General features: G+C 40.7%; 1 protein-coding gene and 1 non-coding gene across 3 annotated transcripts; one reads left to right on the top strand and one right to left on the bottom strand.

Moving 5' to 3' along the window:
* Positions 1-3,483: 3,483 nt before the first annotated feature.
* On the bottom strand, positions 3,484-3,556 carry trnam-cau (transfer RNA methionine (anticodon CAU)). The gene has a single exon. It is a non-coding gene; the product is annotated as a tRNA-Met (tRNA).
* Positions 3,557-7,152: 3,596 nt separating this feature from the next.
* LOC143475571 (protein kinase C delta type-like) lies at positions 7,153-19,105 on the top strand. 2 transcript variants are annotated; one of them, XM_076973445.1, is made up of 13 exons: positions 7,153-7,787; positions 8,247-8,653; positions 14,312-14,430; positions 15,680-15,787; positions 16,130-16,225; positions 16,784-16,908; positions 17,170-17,340; positions 17,577-17,668; positions 17,812-17,874; positions 17,972-18,110; positions 18,219-18,407; positions 18,574-18,702; positions 18,864-19,105. In XM_076973445.1, the coding sequence occupies exons 2-13, from the start codon at positions 8,598-8,600 to the stop codon at positions 19,020-19,022; spliced, it is 1,446 nt and encodes a 481-aa protein (XP_076829560.1). In that variant the 5' UTR covers positions 7,153-7,787; positions 8,247-8,597; the 3' UTR covers positions 19,023-19,105. The 2 variants fall into 2 exon arrangements, with proteins under 2 accessions (XP_076829560.1, XP_076829561.1); XM_076973446.1 differs by lacking the exons at positions 7,153-7,787; positions 8,247-8,653; positions 14,312-14,430 and adding an exon at positions 14,761-15,188.
* Positions 19,106-20,214: the final 1,109 nt, after the last annotated feature.

Here is a 20,214-nt window from a genome sequence, read left to right as displayed (position 1 = left end):
AGAAAGATCCTGCTTTTCTTTTACAAAGATTTCATTGATTTCATTCAGTGTTACGTTTGCTGAGGGGTAGGTGTGACGCAACTGCAATGTAAAGACGTTTAATAGCGAAACAATGACAAAACAACTAGGTGCAAACAGAAACACTACACAACAAACGACAATGGGAGTAACTACACAGAGTACAGGCAGCACACTAAGGTGAGTGGGGACATCCAAGTAAATCACAACATAGATCGAGGCAGTAGAACTTAGAACTAAGATCACAGACCCACGGGAAAAACAACGAACACCAATAAAAGAAAAACAACTAAGCACATCAACGACGAACACAAATAAAAAGGAAACAACTGAACACATCAACAACGAACACCGATAAAAGAGAAACAACTAGACACATGAAAACTTAACGACAAGATGAAACAGCGAAGGAACCGCGGGAGGGGAAAAACGCTTGAAACAGCTAGAGACATAGTCTAGGTCAGTGTTTTTCAAACTTTTTTTCTAACGACCCATATTTTGTCCATGATTTTTCCCGCGACCCAGCCTACTAAGAAATATATATACAGTATACTCGGTCGCGAGCGTAAGATGTTGACGGGGGTGGCGAACGCATGTTGTTGCCCGGGGGGGGGTGGCGAAAGTAAGTTGTTGACTGGGGGGGGCGGCGAACGTAAGTTGTTGACGGAGTTTAACTATTATATCGCGATCGATCGCCAAGTATTAACGCCTCCGCCGTTCGCGCAGTCGCGCGCTATAAATATAATTTATTAAATATATTAACATTTATTTTTTAGCGACCCTTTTTTTTTGCCTCGCGACCCATTTTAGGGTCGCGACCCATAGTTTGAAAAACCCTGGTCTAGGTAACTAGGAGGACACAGAGAAATACGTACTGAAACGGAACCAAAGGCACTACACATCAAACAAACAAGCCGAGACAAGACACATTTAAGTTTAACTAGTGATGGGACATCTGAAGCTAGGCTTCGAAGCGTGTACCGAGTAAAAAGGGGCGTGTCCGATGAAGCCCCGCTTCGGAGCTTGTGTCATATTGAGCAAAATCACGTGATCAGCAACAAACGAGGCCTCGCATTACATCGGCCACGTCATTGCTTCATTTTGCGTATCGTTTTTCTAAATAAAAGCGCTATGAACCCTGTTGCTTCGTGGATTGTAGTAGGTGGTTAAATTTAAAATCTGGAACGTTCTAAATTCTTTTTGTTTGATCAGGATGTACATCAGATTCACACATCAAAAACAGACTAAAAACCATTGGAAGAGGCAAACCTTATTTGTAATGTTAAAAACATTTTACATTTGGCAGACGCCCTTATCCAGAGCGACTTACATTTTATCTCATTTTTATATAAGTGAACAATTGAGGGTTAAGGGGCACCTCAGTCATGGCCTCAGGCCTGGGGATCGAACCCACGACCCTCCGATTACAAGCTCAGTTCCCTAACCACTTCCCTTCCCTAACCACCAGGTCATGACTGCCAAACCAGATCTAGAAGCCCCAAGAAGCAATTATTTTTAACACATTCTGTTTTTTTTTTAAATCAGTTTCTAACTCCAAATATTCAGTCACTCAACAATCACTCAATTCCCAACATAGTAAAGTACAACATATCTTCATTGTCAAATACGTTCATGACATACAAGAAAACCCAACACAACCACTAATGGTCAAGGATTAGATTGGCTACAAATCATTTTAATAATTAAAACATGACAATTAAGTATGATTTAAATGATTCTCCTGTTACTAAACATGAGTTTGATGGAAACTTTGTGACAATATTGCATTTACACATTTTTGAAAGTATGATCCAACTGAATGACGAGGCTGTTACAGTTTCACCAGCAGATGTCACTAGTGAGTGATGAATGAAGCCTCGAGTAATGAACCTTTTTGCAAAGCAAAGGGTTGGAAAGCTTCATTGCTTCAAGAGGCTTCATTTGCCCATCACTAAGTTTAACCAGAGACTAGGAATAACCGAACAATGAGCATGAACCAGGAATACTTAAACCCACGAAGAACCCTGACAGACGAGGGAGCGTAGCAAACGACCGACGTAGGTGAATAGGACAGGGGGATCTAAATACACAAGATGGAAGGGAGAAAACGAGACACAGGTGTAACGTTAATGACTGGGGTGTGACAACCAGACAGGGACCTCCCACCGGGGAACTAGGTAGGGCTAGGGCATACGACACAAGACTGGGGCGGGAGGTGGAGCTAGACGTAACATTCAGGTTCTACCGTATCTATTGAATCAAGACATATTGCAGGAGTCTCAACTAAAACATCAAATGCACTTCTTAGTGATTATACAGTTAATGTAGATAAGAGCTGCATGTGTATTGTGACTGCCATATGAAACAAGATAAACAAAGTTTTATTCAGAAAAGTATCCCTGATCAGATTTGTGTTTACTTTAAATTTCGTAAGAGATTTGATGATACATTTCAAGGTTCAATCAACGAAGCTGTAGAAAATTGGAGACGTTGACCTCAGTCACATTATTTATTTGCTGTGAAAAAGCAAAATGTGAATATCTGGACAAATGGGAACAGTCCCAATTCCTCCATCTGGCCACTGTGTGGCTTTATTTACAGCCATGTCCGAAAGTGTTGGCACCCCTGAATTTTGTTTTCAGGCTGGAGAGTTCTAAAGGTGCCAGCAATGAGTTTGGATCTAAATCCCATTGAACACCTGTGGAGAGATCTTAAAATTGCTGTTGGGAGAAGACACCCTTCAAATATGAGAGACTTGGAGCAGTTTGCAAAAGAAGAGTGGTCCAAAATTCCAGTTGAGAGGTGTAAGAAGCTTGTTGATGGTTATAGGAAGTGATTGATTTCAGTTATTTTTTCCAAATATTAAGTTGAGGGTGCCAATAATTTTGTCCGGCCCATTTTTAGAGTTTTGTGTGAAATTATGTCAGATTTGCCTTTTTCCCCTCTGTTTTTTTGTGTTCCAATCAGAGACCGTATATATATATATATATCACCGTATATACCGTCACTGGTTCCAATACACACAAAGTAAATAAACATGTGTTTAACAAAATGTGTAATTGCAGTAATTTTCTGGCAAAAATACATGGGTGCCAACAGTTTCGGCCATTACTGCATGTTCATGTCTTGTGATGTTTTCTGGGTCTGATCTCACATGAAATGAACTGAAATGTGCCATATTTTGTCAATTGTGATTTTTACACCCCAATCGAAATTTTCCCTCCACTTTTAACCCATCTGTGCAGTCAGAACACACACACACACACTAGTGATTACTAGGGGGCTGTGGATCACACGTGCCCAGAGCGGTGGGCAGCCCTAGCCCGGCGCCCGGGGAGTAGTTGGGGGTTAGGTGCCTTGCTCAAGGGCACCTCAGTCATGGCCTGTCTGGGAATCGAACCCACAACCCTCCGGTCACAAGACCAGTTCCCTAACCGCCAGGCCATGACTGCCCCAAGCTTCTGCTGCCCCGTGTGAGGGTCGAACTCACGACCTTCAGATTATGAGACTGACGTGCTACCTACTGCGCTAACGAGGCTAGAAATGAGCTACTGTTATTCTGACACTAGACTGCTCTTACAATCATGATCATATGATCATTCTTTTAATAAAGATGACTCTTTACCACACTTGTGTACTGATTCACCTCACTTGTTCCACTGAAAACAGGCATCTTTGTGGAAGTCACTCCCTCTCTACCTCATTAACTGCTGGGATACCAGGAGCCTGGTCTCAGAATCACTCGACTGATCTTACAAATATGAAACCACCAATCTAACATGGGTCAGGAGTTCAGCCTGGACTAAGGAATTGAAGGAGGACCATTAATGTTCAAAAATACATACATTAGATTTATAGATCTCACAAATCTATAACTACGGTGTAGCTTTTATGTTGCCTTACAGCTTCTGTAATTTGTTTTTAAAACATAATATTCTGAATTGCATGATTGCTTATTCACTTCATAGCGATCATCCCATTTAAAGTAGATAAGTGCTGTATTTGTCTGCTGTACACTGTATTTGTACAGTCTGCTGTGTGTGCGTGTCTGCTGATGTTTTTGTGTTGCCACACCTCCATGTTAGCCTAGCCTCTATTAGCCTGTTACACCTGTGTCGTCTTCTCCCCTCATTAACGTGAGAGTATTTAAACCTTCATGTTTTCCCCTTGGTTGTTGGTCTTTGTGTTTATCGTTGTCTTTCTCTGCATAAATAAATGTTGTACTTGTGCGCCGCTCTCCCCTTCATCACTGACGATGTGGACGTTACATAATCACACACCCCTGTGTGTTGATTCAGTGTGGATCTCCAAGTGTTTATTAAGAGAAACCAGCAGGACATTCGAATGACAGCTGTGTGCGCTCATAATTATTTTAATCTACAAGTTTAATCTAAATGTATATAAGCCATGAAATTGGGAACAATATTTTATAAATACAAAAGTCAATCTCTGATTCAAACTAAAGTTTGTATTTACCTTTGAGTTTATTTTCTAATGTTTTCTTCTCTGTTTGGTATTGTTTCTTTTTCTCTTCCAGTGTCTTATTTGTTCCTGAAATGACAGAACAAAATTCATCAATCTACTAGTGTGGAGGTCCAGATCAGCCAATCTCTGATTCTTTATATGAGGTTTTAATGCTTCTGGAGGTGAAGCTGAATCTCACGTTCAAGTTTCCTGGTCAGGTTCTGCTGTGCTGCCTGCAGCTGCTCAACAGTTCTGTTTCTTTCTGGAAAATACAGACAATGTCATCATGTCAATATGAATTAGAATGTCACACTGTTACTGTGAATGAAAGTTACATTACAGTAGAAGCTCTTGTGTTAGATACAAAATATATAAGGATGAATAAATTCATCCGAAGTGTGTGTATGAAACTGATCAAGTATTTGAAGTGTGTGTATATGAAACTGATCCAGTATGTGAAGTGTGTGTAATGACTCTGATTCAACACCTGCTTCGCTACAGTGATACTGGAGTAATAACCCACTGCACATGGACCGAACACAGTTCTGTTATGGAGGTAGAGCTGGATCTCACCTTCAAGTTCTACACTTAGCTTTTCATTTGAAGACAGCACACATGTCTTGTCTGTCTAACTCTTCTACTCCAGTTAAAATTTGCTGTTGAACACCTCTCACTGAGGATTTTTGCTGTTTCACTGAGTCTTCTGAATCAAGGCATACCGCAAAAGTCTAAATTAAAACCCAAAATGCACCCTGACTGATTCAGCATGCACACTATGTCTGAGTTCAGCCTGGACTAAGGAATTAAAGGAGGACCATTAACGTTCCAATATAACATTGGATTTCCTGATCTTCCAAATGTATAATTACAGTGTAGTTTTGTATATAGTCTGTTTTTAATTTTTAAAATCTAATATCCTTAATTGAATAATTTAGGTGTACATTCATTCTTCAATCATGATGACTCTAAGGAGAATCTATCTTTCCTTTTTTAATGTAGCTTTGTTCATGTGTGACTTTTCATGTTGTGTTGTAAATGATTCATTAATTAACCTTTCAGAATTATCCTGTACCACATGAAAAAATGTGAGTAAAATTTTCCCCCAAACTCCACAAAGTTTGCCTAGAGTGGGTTTTTTTTGTCTGACTCTGGCAAGGATTTTATTCCCTATTGTTGTTCTATTAGAATAAACATATTCCTGTTAGATATCATATGAAGCTCTATGTATTTGGAGTCCTAGAGAGAGACCTGCTCCCCCCTCATTACCTGTCTTGATTATGTCAGTAACATGTTGACCTATTTACAAACAGAACATTTGAATGACAGCTGTGTGTTCATAACAATCTTAGCATGTCTTTAACATCTGTGTTTGAGTATGTGTCTGTGTGAGAGAGCGCATGTGTGTCTGTGTGTGAAAGAGAGAGAGAGAGTGTGTGTGTATGTATGAGAGAGAGAGTGTGAATGTGTGTGTGTGTGAGAGAGAGAGAGAGAGAGTGTGTGTGTGTGTGTGTGTGAGAGAGAGAGAGTGTGTGAATGTGTGTGTGAGAGAGAGAGAGAGAGTGTGTGTGTGAGAGAGAGTGTGTGAATGTGTGTGTGTGAGAGAGAGTGTGTGAATGTGTGTGTGTGTGTGAGAGAGAGAGTGTGTGTGTGTGTGTGTGAGAGAGAGTGTGTGAATGTGTGTGTGTGTGAGAGAGAGTGTGTGTGTGTGTGTGTGAGAGAGAGAGAGTGTGTGAATGTGTGTGAGAGAGAGAGAGTGTGTGTGTGAGAGAGAGTGTGTGAATGTGTGTGTGTGAGAGAGAGTGTGTGTGTGTGTGTGTGTGTGTGTGTGTGTGTGTGTGTGTGTGTGTGTGTGTGTGTGTGTGTGTGTGTGATGATGTTCCATGTTGAAGCTGCACTACTTCCAGACATCAGTGTGCAAATCCCCCGCAGAGCTCAAACCCCAGCTGGGGTTGCACCTCACAAATTCTTATGTGTATTGTGTCTAGCATCAGCTTTGACAAATAGCCAAACAATTATTAGTCTACTAGTGTGGAGGTCCGGAGTCAGCCTCTTATTTGTTATTTGAGGTTTAACATTTGTAAAGGTGGAAATGGATCTCACTTAGAAGCTCCCAGGTCAGGTTGCCCTTTTCTGCCTTCAGGTGATCAATAATGCTGCTTCTTTCTATAAAAAAAGAGGTCAACCTTATTATGAATATGGTGTAGAATGAATCACAACTTCCTGTCACAGCTGCAGCACAGTGATTAGTGTTTACACACTCCTCAGAGACAACGCTAATGACAGCAGGAGCTGTCTGTCTCTCCCTCTCTATATACAGGTGTTGGTCGTAAAATTAGAATATCATTTATTTTAATAATTCTATTCAAAGTGAAACATGTATATTATGAAGTATTGTGAAGTGTTAGGGCTGATTCCAGTGCGGTTCCTCCGGCCGCCGCTAGGAGGAGCTCACGGGTCGGTTCCAGGCGGAGTCCTCGCAATCAGCAGTGATCTGCTGCAGCTGTTTTCCTCCCTACTTCAGGAAGAGAACTGTAGCAGGTCACTGCTGAATCGTTTGGTCCCCATGCTGTGCGATCTCAGTCAGTTTTCTCATCTCATTGGCCTCGTGCTACGTTGCTGATGTTTAGTCACCATTTTCTCTTGATCTCTTTACTTATTAGAGTACTTACATTCTGTGCCTCTTCCTTCATGTTTTCCTCCCGCTGTTCTTTTCCTGTCCAGCTCTGCTTTTGTTTTGTGAAGGGTTTTTTGTACTTTGTGGCGTTGCAGCCAGTTGCTTCCCCTCGAGTCTTTTGTTTCTGATTTTGCAGTTGAGTTTATTACATGCGTTGAGTATTTCGTGGATTTTGTGTTTTGGGTTTTCTTTCTTTTTTTTAGTGTCTGCCTGCCTCTCGTTCTACGGCTTTAGTTGTCTGCATTTTAGTTTCTGGCCGGCACTTGGGTCCACGCCTCTCTCTTTAAACCACACTGTGGTTTCATTTACTGAAACCCACCACGTCTCACAAAGATGCAGATGCTCTAACTAGGTGAGGCTGGACGCAAGTGCAGCATATCTTATATTTACATTCAAACTAGACTGACAACATCCACAACTACGGTTACAAACACCTCAATGAACAAGGACATCTTAAATATACAGCAACACATAAGACACAAACATGCATTCTTACAAAGCAACAGGACAAAACAACAAGCAAGAACAAACCAGACAAAGGGACAAAGCAGACCAGATCCACTGACTGGGAACTTACACAAGAAGACACAAGCAATATAACTAGTAACACTGGAATTCACAATCAAACAGGGTAAGTGTATGGCTACATGCAATGACCAGCAACTTGAAGGGTAAAACACAGGGTTTAAATACATAGGAAAAACAAGGACCCGGGTGAAACCAATACACAAGGTGGGGACACAAGATACAAGGTCTGTGTATATTGAATCAGTATAATATACAAGTTTCACTTTTTGAATTACTGAAATAAATCAACTTTCACGATATTCTAATTTTATGACCAGCACCTGTATATCTATATATTTAATAGTGAGGCTGGTATGTAGCTGGTACTGTTGTTGAGTTGAGGTTTAACCTTTAAATGTAATGATGTGTCTCACCTGCTCAGGTGTTCCTTATCTAACTGCAGCCCTTCAAAGCCTGAACCTTTTACATTTAACCTTCACTTCACGATTAAACCAATCACTACAGACACTTTGAAAAAGTGCAAGGAGCGTGAGGTAAAACTGACCTTTGACCTGCTTCTCAGATTCTTTATAGGACACCTTTCCAAAACCATCTGGTAAAGAGAACAGACCAAGAGACCACTTCAAATCAAATAAGAGGGGAAAGCTAAAGCAACATCAGTTTGTAGTGGACTATAAGCAATTAAGTAAATAAATGAACAAATGAAAAGTACCATTACTGACAAAACCCAAATCCTGCTGTAACTTATAGTGAAGGCACTGAAAGGGTAAACATTTTTATTAATGTATAAACTTTTTAAAATTCAATTTATAAGCATTTTTGAAACTCACAGAGTACTGCAGTGATGACGGCTACAGCAAAGAAGAACACACACAGAGAAATCAGCAGTCTCCCTTTAACCTGAGCACTACTGATGACCTTTGACCTTGCCTCTGGTGAAGCGTCATCAGAGTCATTTGGACCAGGGAGGTGAGATGCACTCAGATCACCTTGACAACAGAAATGATTCATGAGGAATTATTTTAAAATAAAAGGTAGTGAGACACCGAACCATCAACGGTATAAACAAACTGCAAGATTCACACTAATCAGTCAGTCCAGTTAAAATCATACTCTCAAACTTGTATTGCAATTAAAAACATTTATGCAGTACATTTGTACTTGGGCAACAACGTTCCATCAACATATTGTGCACGTGTGAAGTCACTGCAAACTGCAGCAAAAACTGTGTGCACTGTGCTGTAACCCACAGTGTGAAATATTTCAGTCTCTAGGCGTGTCCCCCAGTCTGTGAGAACTTCACTCTCCCCCAAGTTCTCTTTGGTTAATGTTGACACACCACATTGTGAAAACTGTGCGTTCATTATTTTGATGCTTTGGGGTATTTACACTAATGTCCTGTTTTTAGTATTTTTTACTTTTTTTTTTATTTGTGCAATGAGTTTTGAACAAGTGGGTAAATAAATTTGCATGTGTGAAAGAAAGGTAAGGTAAGATCAAATCATAATCATCCTTGTTATTATGATTATTATGTATTTTATTGAATTGTAATAAAAAACGTTGGAGTGAAAGCAGGTGCAAGGCAGATGTTTCTAATGTGGTGGTCAGTGAGTATATGAAGTCCTAGATTAAGCTAATTTAAGATGACGTGAACATATAAAACCTTGAAGCAGTCATACACACTCACCTGGATTAGAAACGGCCATGTTGGAGTAGATGGCCTCCTCCTTTGCTGCTGCTGAAATACATCAGATTGTCTTGGATTAATTCCTGGATTAATTCTTGAATCTTTCAGCACATTAGATATGCACTTTTCCAGTAGCACTCAAGAGGATCCTTAAACCTTGGCACCATGAAACTAAAGATTATTATAAAGACCTGTAAATGGTCATTGAACTCACCTCTTTTTTGATTCGAGTCAAGGATGCAAACTTCAGAATAGATGATGTCATGAGATTCAGAACTCACTTGAAATATGTACATGAGAGAGAGAGAGAGAGAGAGAGAGAGAGAGAATATTTAAATGTATTTGTGATATGTCTCCAAAATGCATTGTGGTGTTGAAACAAAACTGACTGTTAGAATCAGACTTTGTTTGACAATTTTGAGCAAAGTTCATCTTGTGATGATTCATCTCAATTTCTCAGATCACTTTGTGTTGAATCTACAACATCTCCCCAAAAGCAATTGACATTTCATCAACAGTGTTTCTACCAGTAGATGCTCTATTAGTGTGACTCATTTGTAATTTGTCAACGGCACTATACAAAAATGATATAACATTAATATTGTCCTATACTCCCCTAATTAATAATCAACAAATGTCACTGTGAAGATGCACCAGGCACCCAGACAGAGGGACACGGCCACTACAACACACAGACACACGCACTGTAACACGGTGCTTCCTGGTAGGGAGAAAACATTGTGAGGGTTTTAAATTAAACGAGCAAATCCAAACCATAAAACAGATAACCTAGACCTCTGCCAAAAATCAATGTGGGAAAGAAACTAAAGAAAAAGACCATACATGGTACAGGGAAAAACAGAGAAATGACAGAAAGCACGTGGAAATCTCAACACGAAAACCTCTCACAGGTGAGAGAAAAGGCTCAAACAAAAACCCCTTCCCAAAATACTCAAGTAAACTAGACAGAGAAACGAACAGGGAAGGAAAACTTCACAGGAGTGAGAACACAGGAGTGGCACAAGAGTGAGAACACAGGAGTGACACAGGAGTGAGAACACTCGAATACACAGACTGATGCGATAGCGAGAGAGAGGCTGACTGCAAGTGCATAGCGTAGAGCTACAAACAACTCAGCGGTCAGACACTGCATCTGTCTCCCTTATGTATGGATATGTGGTGGTAGATGGCACAACCCTGGACACACACACACACAGGGAGAAAGGCAGGTACAGGTCATCACCACTGACTGCACTGACGAGAGCTGGCTTATGAGCTGGGGGGTGCTCTCATCAGCGCAATCAGCGGTGATGACCTGCACCTGCCTTTCTCCCTGTGTGTGTGTGTGTGTGTGTGTGTGTGTGTGTGTGTGTGTCCAGGGATGTGCCATCTACCACCACCGGCACGTGTTTGTTTAACTTCCTCCTGTTTCTTGCCGATTGTTCCATTGTTTGATGTCGACCCCACACACTCATCTCACTGCTGCCACACTGACACCAATTCAGACTTGATGAGGCAAGTTTCACCGTAAACCAACAACGCCAAACAATACAAACTACAGACTACAAGCTCCTTAGAAATACAAATCAGTAACAAAACTCAGTAATCTACAACAACTACACAACCAGTACTACTACTTCAGTACTACACAACTTCTCCTCTCTGCCCTGCCAGCCCATATTAAACCAACATGTCTCACCATTAGAGAGTTCAGTGTCTCCAGCTGCTTTTCTTGCATACTTCCTAATGTTCTTGTTGGAGTAGATGTCCTCCATTGATGGTCTATATTTCTGACCTCTTTACCTGCTTTAGAAAGATGGACTGTGTAGAGACTGTAGTGTGGCAAGACACAGAGTGAACTCGCTCTTTCTCACATACAGTTTTGACAGCAACACTTCTTAGTCAGTAATTCTCAACTTCTGTATAAGAACTTGTGAGATATATGATGTGCAAACACACATGCAAATCTGTTTCCCTTCGTTTCCGTTTCTTTCTTTTTATTATTTATCTCTGGTTTCTCTATCACAAATACTACAGAGGAACAACAACAGGCCAGAAAATAAAGCCAGACAAAGTCATGTATTTTATTTTCCCAGAAAGGTTGCTTTGCTTTTATTGCTGAGTTCATGTTTTAAGTTTCTAGTTTGGTCGGTGTACCACGGGGCGAGCTTTTTGGATCTAGCCTTTTTATATTTTAGTGGAGCTACTATATCTAGAGCTGATCTGCAGGTATTCTCTAAACAGTCATTTAGACTATCTAACTCTCCTGGATCGGATGGCAAATGAGCTAAAGCAGTTAAGTCAGGGAGGGTTTCAATAAACTGTGTTGCTGTTGATGAATTTATCGAGCACTTTATACACTGCCGAGGAGACGAGCGGGTATTTATGTTAAGATGAATCTCGAATTGGACTAAATAGTGATCAGAGATTGCTACGGTTTGCGGAAGTATATTTATATTATCTATGTCGATACCCAGAGTTAAGATTAAATCTAGGGTATGATTTCGACAATGTGTAGGTCTTACACATTTGTTAGGGAAAATGCACTTTTATTTACGGATGGACTAATTACATTAATAGACAGCATCTAACTATCAGGCTATGGGCTATGCTGCAAGATAACAAGGCAGCGCCATCCCGGAAGGCTTGGTACGCGGCATGTGTCGGCAATACTTCGCGACTAGGAAGTGCAATGTGGGCGTTTAAGTAGAGATACAAGGGGGGTGTGGTGGTGAGCGTCAGGTGAGGCTGGTTAGGTGGAGATCAGGTGGCATTCCTTACAAATTTTTGATATTTATTGCACATCCACAGACCCGTGCAGGATAAAATCCTTTAAAATCCCAATCCTTTGTAAAAAAAAAAAAAAGCAAAAGTAAACAGTTAAAATATATAAAGTGCATTTACATCTATCAAATAACAATAAAACATCTATTCTTAATTAAATAAGTCAAATACCCAGTCTAGTAGACATTCAGGAACTTCGCCACAACACCGGCAGAAAGCCAAAACTGTCGCACATAAAATGCTACAGGCACCGTTCAGAAACTGATCAGTTCAGTTATGTTCAGTTAAATATATTCAGTTTAGTAGACATACGCGACTTTTAGCCCACTGCGGCTTATAAAACATTTTCCTATTTTTTGTTTAACATTGTAGGTGCGGCTTATATTGACCTTCGCAGTAGATAGATTCACAGGTTGTATCTTTTGAACCGCTTCTTGGAGCTGTGTGAAAAGTTATATAAAGATTATTATTTGCAATCTTCATGTTTGATATTTTCAGTATTGTGCTCTGCTAGATCTCATACGTTAACTGTTCCAACAGTCAAACTGAGAACTGTGACAAATGTCATTTTAAAAATATTTACCAATCCTTCCTCACATTTCAAAAAGAACTCACTTTTTAGCATATGTGAAGTTGATGGATAATAAACAGGCAATAGAACTGTATCATAATATTAACAAACTAAAACTTTCAGATGACCCCTTGTCCACAAGTGATATCTCTTGTGGTTTTTTTTCCTTCCGTCGTTGATGTTTATTTATAAAAAAATATTATTTATATATATTATATAAAACTAGACATGCATTTCCTGAAGGAAATACATAGTGCTTGAAAAGAGATGCAAGTCTGTGTGTGTGTGTGTGTGTGTGTGTGTGTGTGTGTGTGTGTGCATGTAGTGTATATGGTGTATATGCTCCATCTGCCCCATCTACTCCATCTGCCCCTCTGCTCTATCTGCCCCATCTGCTCTATCTGTCCCATTTGCCCCTCTGCTCCATCTACCTCTCTGCTCCATCTGCCCCTTTGCCCCATCTGCCCCTCTGCCCCATCTGCTCTATCTGCCCCATTTGCCCCTCACCCTCATCTGCCCCTCTGCTCCACCTGCCCCTCTTCTCCATCTGCCCCATCTGCCCCTCTGCTCCATCTGCCCCTCTGCTCCATCTGCCCATCTGCTCCTTCTGCCCCATCTGCATGTATGTATGTGTGTGTGTCTGTGTGGTGTATATGTGTGTGTGACTGTGTGTAGTGGGTATGAGAGAGATGCATGTGTGTGTGCGTGCGTGTGTGAGAGAGGACCCCTTGCTGATGATTGTGATATATTTGTGTGGTTTGACCCAAAAAGGACTGATTTATGACAAGTTAAAACACACAAAAATGTCAACAAAGCTGATTCTGATTCTCATACATTTATATGGGGGCCAATGGGGCAGTTTTCTGTGTCTAGTGCCAAACAAATGCTCATAACTCTAAAACTAATTCATCAAATGATTAGATATCTCGGCATACCAGAAAGGACAAGTTTCTCTCCCATTTAAAGTTTAAATGGAGCTTCTAGGTCAAGGTTTAAGGATTTTACAGCAGTTTATCCAAGAAAGTTTTGATCATTTTTCATGCCAGCTCACACTCTAACTGGCAGTGTAGATTTGAAATTCTGAACATTCCACCATTCATTTTAATATAGGGCCATTTTTCATTTTTAAACTCAATTCTATTAAAATCTATAACTCTAATCGACTCCAAAAACGGATAGCACACCACACAGAGCCGAGACCTTCGAAACGCAGTTTGAACGGAGTCTGTACGTTAAGCGGTTCGGGCCGCATTAATTGCAGAAATTTGGAGAAAACGAAAAAAGGAATAACAATATAGGGCTTGAAAGCCCTATAATAAAAAAAAATGTTTTATATTCTATATTTTAATATATTGTAATAACCTGTTATGGTCTACGTTCAAACTGGCACTTTATCTTGATGCCATGTTTACTTCAAAAAAAAAAATCACACAATTCCACATGACGTCATAATACCTGCTCTGTCGCCATGACAACGTCATAACAAATGAGGGTATATAATTGCATGTACAGTATAATTCATATCAGTGTGTGTAAAAATGAAGTGGAGAGATATCAAAAGGTGTTGTCTCTGGTGCTGGTGCAGTGGAGGAACCCAAGATGATTCTGACACGGAGGAGGAACCCAGAAGAGACAGAATTAAAAAGAAGAAAAGAAAAAACAGAGGAGAACCAAAACAGGAGCCTGACAACACCCATGGCCTGAGTGAGTAAATGAGTTCAATGGCGACGACGTATTTGGGGGCGTGCAGGGTTTAATTTGAGACAGGATCCGGGAACTCGTTCATTTTGAAGGGTGCGTTCCGGCAACTGTCTGCCTCGACCCGGTAACTTTCAAGCCTACTAATTATAAGTTATGAAGAAATTTGTCTGTGTTGAACCAATTAATTGAACAAATAATTCTATAAAAGACATTTTTTGAACACAAGATCCATATTCAGGCTTCCTAAATCACACAAGAGTTCTCCCTTGTAGCGCGAGTGACTCCGCCCACCTCGCGCGAACCTCCGCGAACGGCGGACGCGTTCATGAGGGTTTATCCTCTGAACACACGACTTCGCAGTATTAAGTCTAAATATCTAGTTAGGACAAAACTAGAGTGCTCAATGAACTAAGTTATAATCACTGTAACTCCCGAATATCATCTGTAGCGTCTTTATGCGTGTGCAAACGAGGGGACTCGAAATTTGCCACAACACACGTTCGTTTGAAAACATTTCTCCGTCGTGCCTGCTGCTCGCGTGTGTTAAATGAAATTGAGCACTTCCTTCATTGATTTACAACTTTAACTACCACCTGATTAACCCTGATGGGTGAAGAAACATACGGAAATACGTGTATCAATCGCGGGGGCTCCGGTGTGGCGTGTGGAGGACGCTGCGCTCTTCAGATCTGTGTTTTGTGCTGTTATGTTTGTAGGGTTCATCAGTTTTCAAATTCAAGCACTTGTACAGCACTTTCAAGGTCCATTTTCAATATTTTCCAGCACCTTCAGCTTAATTTTTTATGGGTTGTGTATAGTTATTTTGACTTTAGTGGTGTTAAATTTTCATTTTAACAGCCAAGCGTAATTCCAATGTTATTCTACATTTTAATTCATACAGAGTCTCATGATAACATCTCTGATAATCAGATCACATCGAATTTGTTAGAACTTCATTGGTCAATACCAGACAAATTAAATTATTTAAAAAATAATAACACAGCTCAGCTGAAAAACACTCATCTGACATTTTCATGTAGTATTAGTGTTTGTTGAAAAAAAATCTTCTTTGTCATAAAAAATCCCTTTCTGATAACACATTTGCTAATTTGATGACATTAACCTGTTCAATAGCTTTTAATATCAATGCAAGACATGCTTATATTAACACAGTTCAGTTGAAAAACATTCAGCTGTTATTATCATATAATACTTAATTAATGTATGTTGAAAAAAACTTTTGTTTTTCCAGAAGCACTTGTGAGTAAAAGTGCTCTAGACGAGGCCTGGGAGGAACTCCTCCACGTTCTCCTGGACGAGGCCTGTGAGGAACTGAGGACTGAGGACAACCCATCTCTAGGTGACCAAGACACATTCATACAGAACCTCAAGCTGATAAGATGTTGGGTTTTAAGACTTGTTTTAAAAATGGGCAGTGAAGGGGCTTGTCTAACATGCAGTGGTAGGTTGTTCCATAATCTAGGAGCAGCGATGGAGAAAGCTCTATCCCCTCTGAGCTTACGCTTGGACCTCGGCACCTCCAGCGGCAGCTGACCAGCTGACCTGAGGCCCCGAGCGGTGGTGTGGGGATGGAGCAGCTCGGCGTAATATACGCTTACATTAACACAATTAAGATGATAAACATTCACCTGTTATTATCATGTAATATGTAATTAATGTATGATTTTAAAAATCTTTGTAGAACCGTATTTGAAAAAAAGTTCTCAGGGTGAGGCCTTCAAGGACCTTGACGACATTCAACTGGACATCCCTGTGGTGTCTTGCAACCCACCTCTAGGTGAGCAAGAGACATTCTATTGATATCAATGCCTCATAATCCTATGTTAACACAGGTTTGATAGAAGTATCTGCCAACTGACTATTGAAAACTCCACCTCCTGCAGCCCAATGTCTTTGGCCGTAAGCATGTCCACCAAGTTCTGGCGTCTCCTGCCACAGGGCATATGGTGTCACATGCATCCCTGTAGGGAAGAGCAGGGCTGGCTTTGTAATTCCCCCAATGATGGAAAATATTTATTACAAAAAAAACTATATGCACTTGAACTTACAACTATTATTATATTTTGATTTAAGCTTCACTTTAAATGTTTCTTCTTGGGGATTGAAGTGTGAGGGTGAGAGAGAGATTACATGCATGGGTTGGGTTAGAATATGTGTATGTATTTGTGGTTCTGATTGTCAAAACGTCCTCAGACTGTTGCATGAATGTTCATCACAAGTGCCAAACTAAAGTGTCTAATCTGTGTGGCATCAGCCAGAACCTACTGGCTGAGGCACTCACCCAAGTCAACCGGGTGAGTCTGGATGTGTAAAAATGTACTGTATATCTCTGTAGACGTGTCTCCATACGCTCGTCTGTGTGAGGGTTCGAGTCCTTGCCCCCGGATCAGACGCCAGACACGCATGACTGCCGAGCACTTCGCATTCCAAAAACTACTGGGCAAGGGAGGCTTTGGCAAGGTAGAGTCTTCCCCTTCACGCGGCTCCCGCGTCCTCCACACACACGCACTGACTCTGTGTCTCTTCACTTCTCCTGACTATTCACTTATCATTTTTACATGTCTGTCCTTATGCCCTTCTATTGTTAAATACTATCTCCCCAGCAATAGACCAAACAAAAACTATTCCATTAAATCTTCATATTTCATGGATGTGTGTGTGTGTGTGTTTTTTTTTCACTCTGTTCTGTTTGTCTATTTCTCTCCCTTGGTCCCTGCTCAGGTTTTTCTGGCTGAACTTAAGGGTCACGAGGATTGGTTTGCCGTGAAAGCCGTGAAGAAATACGTGGTGCTGAAGAAAAATGTAGAGTCCATCATGGTGGAGAAGCGGGTGCTTGCTCTGGCCTGGGACTGTCCCTTCCTTACCCACGCTTACTCCACCTTTCAGACCAAGGTAGTAAAGAACAAATGAAAGGTTATGTTATACAGTTCCCCCACCTCTCAGTCAACAGTAATGGGATGTCCAGCAGGACTCTTTTGTATAGGCAGTAATTAACCACACCAGGCATTGTCACAACTGTTTACTGTAACTTATACTTCATGGAGTCACTGTGGTATTTAGATGATTGTTGAGTCAGTAATTCTGCTTGTACTCATACCAAAGTGTTTATGGCATTGTCTGCATGTTAGGAGTACTTGTACTTCGTAATGGAGTACCTGAACGGAGGTGACCTGATGTTCTACATGGATCAGACAGAACGCTTTGATCTCGACAGAGCCACGTGAGGCAACACACACACACACACACACACACACACACACACACACACACAGATGTTTTTTTGTATGTCTTATATAAATATAAACGTAGGTTTGTGTAATTATAGTCCGGTCTGATGGCTCCTGGTTTGTTTCTTCCTTCCAGATTCTATGCAGCCGAAATTGTTTGTGGACTCCAGTTCCTTCATGGAAAGGGCATCATCCACAGGTAACACACACAAACAAATCTACATGGACATTCTGTACTTTCACCTTTACTGTTCTTGTCTACTAAACCACATTTTTGTAATTCTCTCCTGCATTAGGGATCTCAAGTTGGAAAATGTGTTGCTAGATGGGAATGGTCACATAAAGATTGCTGATTTTGGCTTGTGTAAAGAGAACGTCTCCAAAAACAATCTTGCAAAATCCATGTGTGGGACACCAGACTACATTGCCCCTGAGGTATGAGATCATCAAATGAATTTGACATTGAATGTTCTCACCTGTAGCAATGTCAATGTAATTCAGTATGCCCTCTTGGAGACCATGAACGTGTTTGTGTGTGTGTAGATTCTTCTGGAGCAGCAGTATTCATTTTCGGTGGACTGGTGGTCGTTTGGTGTACTTTTGTATGGGATGCTGACTGGAGAGCTTCCATTCTATGGAGATAATACATTTGAGCTTTATGAGTCCATCCAAAACGACACACCTGACTTCCCTGACTATATCACTCTGGATACCAGAGACCTGCTAGAAGGAGTAAGCATGCACAAAACCACACCTGATGACACATTAATAATAGTAATAATAATAATACTTCACAACCAAGATGAACCGAGCTTTGCTATTATGCACTTAGAAGACACACTGAGATATTTCTATTATGAATAATATTCTTGCTTTTGGTTTTCTTCCATGAACAAAGCTGTTTGAGCGAGACCCATCCTGTAGACTGGGTGTTGTGGGTAATATCAGAGGTCAGGCATTCTTCAAGACCATTGACTGGTCCGCGCTGGAGACGAGAAAAATTGAACCCCCATACAAGCCAAAAGTGGTATGAGCTTTCTTTCCATCTCTTACAGTCCTCTCTCATTCCCGTTTTTTTTTTTTTTACTTTTCATACTGTACGCTCATAGAGCAAATTGCAAAAATACAGATACTGAAATGCAGCCTCTGTTCACCATGTGATTTGCTTCCATTCTCCTCCACCCACAGACATCACCCAACGACTGCAGCAATTTCGACCAGGAGTTTTTAAATGAGAAGCCCCTCCTGTCCCAGTGCGAGGAAGGTTGTGTGGACTCAACGGACCAGTGTGCCTTTGCTGGCTTCTCCTTCACCAACCAGAGCATGATGCCTCTCCTGCAGCAGTGATGGACAACCTGCTCCACACCCACATCTGTACTCCATCTTTTTCTGTCATGTTAAACTATAGATTAAACTATACAGCCAGTGTTTTTATGTGTCACTGACTCTCCCTTCTCAAAATAAAACCTGTATTTTGGGCATGGATTTTAGACTACAACCAAGATCAGGGGTGATTCACAGAGGTGTCAACTGGCCATAACCGCTCCTCTAGGTTATGTATTCCATTTTAGGCAATATTTGATACACCCTTGCCAAATCCATGTAGATTTTTTGTTCCAGTAACCATTCATTATTGTAATTCAAAAACATTAGATAATCCCTCATTGTGTCCATGAACACCAATGATAACACCTTTAGAGTATGTGTAACGGCAAAGTAAGGGTTAATAACCCAGTTTGTAAAATAGGTTACTGAAAGTATAAATAACAATATATAGATTATGTACAGTTGAAGTCAGAACATGCATGTTATACTCTTGCTTTGTATTGTGAATTTGCAGGGGCATATTTAATTTAAGCATATGTGCATATGGTGTAAACAGTTTCCTTTTTGTGTGCATAAAGCTTAGAAAGGAAATAAATACAATGCATTTTAAAATCTATTGTAATGACACAAATGCAGAGGAGAGCAGGGTTTAATAGCTGGAGTGTTAACATAGAGGGTACGAGAGTAAATTAAATATTTAATTTAATACTAATTAAAATACAACTAACACAAATCAAGAACTAACAACCAGACAGGATAACTCGGATAACAAAAGACAACTTACAAGGCAGGAATACACACAACCAGGATTACCACCACAATGACTTCCAAAGAGGGACTGAAACAGGAGCACAAGTGCCAAACACATCGAGACCAACTAGAAACACCTGAGCTGAAAGCAAGGAAGGAGGGAAAGAAGACAAGATGAACAACAGAAGACACGGACTGGACTAACTGGGGAATGGATCTAAACAAGGTCACACAGAAGACACGGACTGGACTAACTGGGGAATGGATCTAAACAAGGTCACACAGAAGACACGGACTGGACTAACTGGGGAATGGATCTAAACAAGGTCACACAGAAGACACGGACTGGACTAACTGGGGAATGGATCTAAACAAGGTTACACAGAAGACATGGACTGGACTAACTGGGGAATTGATCTAAACAAGGTTACACAGAAGACATGGACTGGACTAACTGGGGAAT

This window comes from Brachyhypopomus gauderio, chromosome 14 (assembly GCF_052324685.1).
Source record: "Brachyhypopomus gauderio isolate BG-103 chromosome 14, BGAUD_0.2, whole genome shotgun sequence".
Lineage (NCBI taxonomy): Eukaryota > Metazoa > Chordata > Actinopteri > Gymnotiformes > Hypopomidae > Brachyhypopomus > Brachyhypopomus gauderio.
The sequence above is the reverse complement of the archived record's forward strand: the minus strand, read 5'-3'. Positions and strand labels throughout refer to the sequence as shown.